The sequence below is a fragment of the Monoraphidium neglectum genome (genome assembly GCF_000611645.1).
Source record: "Monoraphidium neglectum strain SAG 48.87 unplaced genomic scaffold scaffold00988, whole genome shotgun sequence".
In the NCBI taxonomy this organism is placed as follows: Eukaryota; Viridiplantae; Chlorophyta; class Chlorophyceae; order Sphaeropleales; family Selenastraceae; genus Monoraphidium; species Monoraphidium neglectum.
The window spans coordinates 17574-18981 of NW_014012640.1; the positions used below are offsets into that span (position 1 = coordinate 17574).

Consider the following 1408-nt stretch of genomic DNA (forward strand, 5'->3'; position numbering starts at 1 on the left):
TTCCCCCCCGACTCCTCTTGTGGCACCACCCCAGGGTCCCCGTGACCCGCCGCGCCTACTGGCAGTTTGACATGGACGCCCTCGCGGTGGAGGGCCGCGGCGACCTGGGGGCCTGCGACGGCGGCTGCCCCGCCATTGCCGACTCGGGCACCTCCCTCGTGGCCGGTGAGCCCCGCCCTGGAGCACAGCGGATCACATGGGGGTGGCGCTGAGGAGGGCAGGGCGCAGCCCTCCTGGACGACCACATGTCAACCGCCGATTGCCATCCTGCTGTTCCCCGCGGCCTGCCTGTTCAGCAGTTCCCCTCGCCACCCACTCACCTGCTCCGCCCTTCCTTCCATGATATGGTTTGCGAACCCGCCCTCCAGGCCCCAGCAGTGAGGTCAGCGCCATCAACTCGGCCATCGGGGCGGAGTCGGCCTTCAGCCTGCAGTGCAAGGGCTTTGTGCGCCAGTACGTGCCTCAGATCATCAGGGCCGTCAAGGACCTGCCCATCGACGAGGTGCGGGAACGTGCGCGCGCGCGTGTGGCAAAACGCACGTGTGTGGGCCCAGGGCAGGTGCGGCCCTTGGCAAGGACCTTTTTTTGTGTGGCAGCACTTTGTCGAGCCATGCGCAATCAGGAAACAGCGCATTCGTTGTCAGTTCGGGCGAGGGCCTTCACAGCCGCATGGAGTGTCAAACGCAACTTGTGCTGTGTGCAATGATTACTCCTGTTTTCCTTCTTGGTTGTCAAGTGTCACCCAACCCAGGACACCCCACCCCCACCCACCACCCCCAGGTCTGCTCCGTCATCGGCCTCTGCCCCGCGGTCAGCCCCGCCCGCCGCCTCCTGGCCTCCTCCCCCCTCTCCGCAGCCACCCGCGTCATCTCAGACACCCTGTTCGCAGCCCCCACCACCGCCGCTGACGCGTCCTGGCGCGCTGCGGCTGCCAAGCTCCGCGCGCGCTACGGCTCCAGCTCCGCCACCGCTGCCCTCAAGGGCGGCCTCAAGCGCGGCGCCGCCCCCGGCGCCGCGAAGGATGCCGCCACCCCCAAGGGCCGCCTGGCGGACGCCCTGCGCGGGGCCGTCGCGGGCGTTGATGACGCCAGCCTGAAGGCTTCGTCGTCCAACGGGTTTGGGTGTGACTTCTGCAACACCGCTGTTGAGTACGTGAAGATCGCCCTCAGGAACAACCAGACCATCGAGGAGATCGAGGAGGTGGGGGGGGGGGGAGATGGGGCGATGGAGGGGTAGACGGGCTTGAGCGTACGGGGGCTAATGCTCTTCCCGACCTCCACGCAGCGGCGTTCGCATGCATGATTTCCCACCATCCTCTACGACCCCGCCCAGACACCCTTTCCCTGACCGCCTCGTCGCGCTGCCATTCTCCTGGAGGGCTGCACCTGTCCAGCACCCCGGCCTCGGC

At 67.7% G+C, this 1408-nt stretch overlaps 1 protein-coding gene across 1 annotated transcript in view; it reads left to right on the top strand.

The window, feature by feature from the left end:
• MNEG_6205 (cathepsin D) overlaps nucleotides 1-1200 on the top strand; it is a gene marked incomplete at both ends in the record, with an annotated part of 4128 nt that extends 2928 nt beyond the window's left edge. The window contains 3 exons of the mRNA XM_014045325.1: nucleotides 35-165; nucleotides 369-502; nucleotides 781-1200. Of these exons, the coding sequence (XP_013900779.1) occupies nucleotides 35-165; nucleotides 369-502; nucleotides 781-1200 (685 nt within the window). The remainder of the gene's footprint in view (nucleotides 1-34; nucleotides 166-368; nucleotides 503-780) is intronic.
• Nucleotides 1201-1408: the final 208 nt, after the last annotated feature.